General features: G+C 38.5%; 2 protein-coding genes across 2 annotated transcripts in view; one reads left to right on the forward strand and one right to left on the reverse strand.

The window, feature by feature from the left end:
* Positions 1 to 1,115, forward strand: part of LOC119593432 (crustacyanin-A2 subunit-like) — a gene marked incomplete in the record, with an annotated part of 17,926 nt that overhangs the window by 5,178 nt on the left and 11,633 nt on the right.
* The window catches only part of LOC119593444 (crustacyanin-C1 subunit-like), a 1,277-nt gene continuing 472 nt past the window's right edge, over positions 311 to 1,115 (reverse strand). Inside the window, exons 2-4 of the mRNA XM_037942372.1 lie at positions 964 to 1,048; positions 733 to 855; positions 311 to 623 (exon numbers count right to left, since the gene is read on the reverse strand). Coding sequence (XP_037798300.1) covers positions 373 to 623; positions 733 to 855; positions 964 to 1,048 — 459 coding nt within the window. The 3' untranslated portion in view covers positions 311 to 372. The remainder of the gene's footprint in view (positions 624 to 732; positions 856 to 963; positions 1,049 to 1,115) is intronic.

Raw genomic sequence — 1,115 nt, forward strand, 5'->3', positions numbered from 1 at the left:
TGAAGTGGTGAACATCCAAGCAAGTTGCTTGTATCACACCATCCTAGTTAAGTTTATTTGTATTACCATGATTCGAATCATCTCCCCCACCACCGAGATGTGCCAAAGCGAGCAAACAGTTGGCATTTCGGATGTTTTCCTTCCAGAATGTGAACTAGGAGAGATGTATGTGTTATCTTTCTCTAACTACTGAATCTTTTGTTTCCCTCGGATAAACATCAGAATAATTTACTCATTCAAATTCATTCAAGACTGACAATGTCCTTCATCACTATTGCAGAATTAGACTTTTGAGTAAATAAAAAATACGAATCGTTCAATTTGTATTTCATCACAGGCAATCATATACAGTATATGTACGTTATTGATTTTCTACCAAGACCTATAATTAGTGTTGTAGGAGCAGGATCCACCCTGAGTTGTCTTCGTGAAGCGAGAGGGGTCAACACCGATGTTCATGAAGGCGGCTTCACAACGCCTGTAATATCTGTCAGCGAGACTTGGTGAGCGGGAGAAGATGAAGGCAAAGTCGGAATAATAGCCGAAGTTATATCCAGAGCAGCTATAGATGCACGAGAAGTTCTCATAGTCAGTGTCCAGAATCACATAGGGAGCAATCCAGGCTGGAAAGAGGAAAGTTGTACCATAAATCATATATATTTCCTCAAATGACTCACCTATACATATTAATTTCATATCTGCTGCACACAAAATTTCCTTGTGAATACTTACATGCTTCGTAGTCTACGGAGAGGTGAGATTCTCCGAAAGGATTCGGCAGAACCTGTCCCTTACGTGCAATTGCGTTTCCATTAGCATCAGTACCAGTGGACCTGACGTTGAACTTGGTTCCATCTGTGGATATATTTTCATGTATATTTTTTCACTAATACACAAAAACAGAATATAAATATATGGGTCTTATAGCAATCTCTAAAATCTGTAACCAAGAAAAATCCTTACCAAAGGTATATTCGTTGCGGACACACTGCTTGATCAGCTGGTATGGGTTGTTTGTGAGAGCAATTTCGTACCATGTGCCAGCATACTGTAAATTTTAATATATGGACTAAAAACACTGTTTAAGTTTAATATAAATCACCTTTTGCTTAATG

The sequence above is a fragment of the Penaeus monodon genome, chromosome 32, assembly GCF_015228065.2.
Source record: "Penaeus monodon isolate SGIC_2016 chromosome 32, NSTDA_Pmon_1, whole genome shotgun sequence".
NCBI lineage: Eukaryota > Metazoa > Arthropoda > Malacostraca > Decapoda > Penaeidae > Penaeus > Penaeus monodon.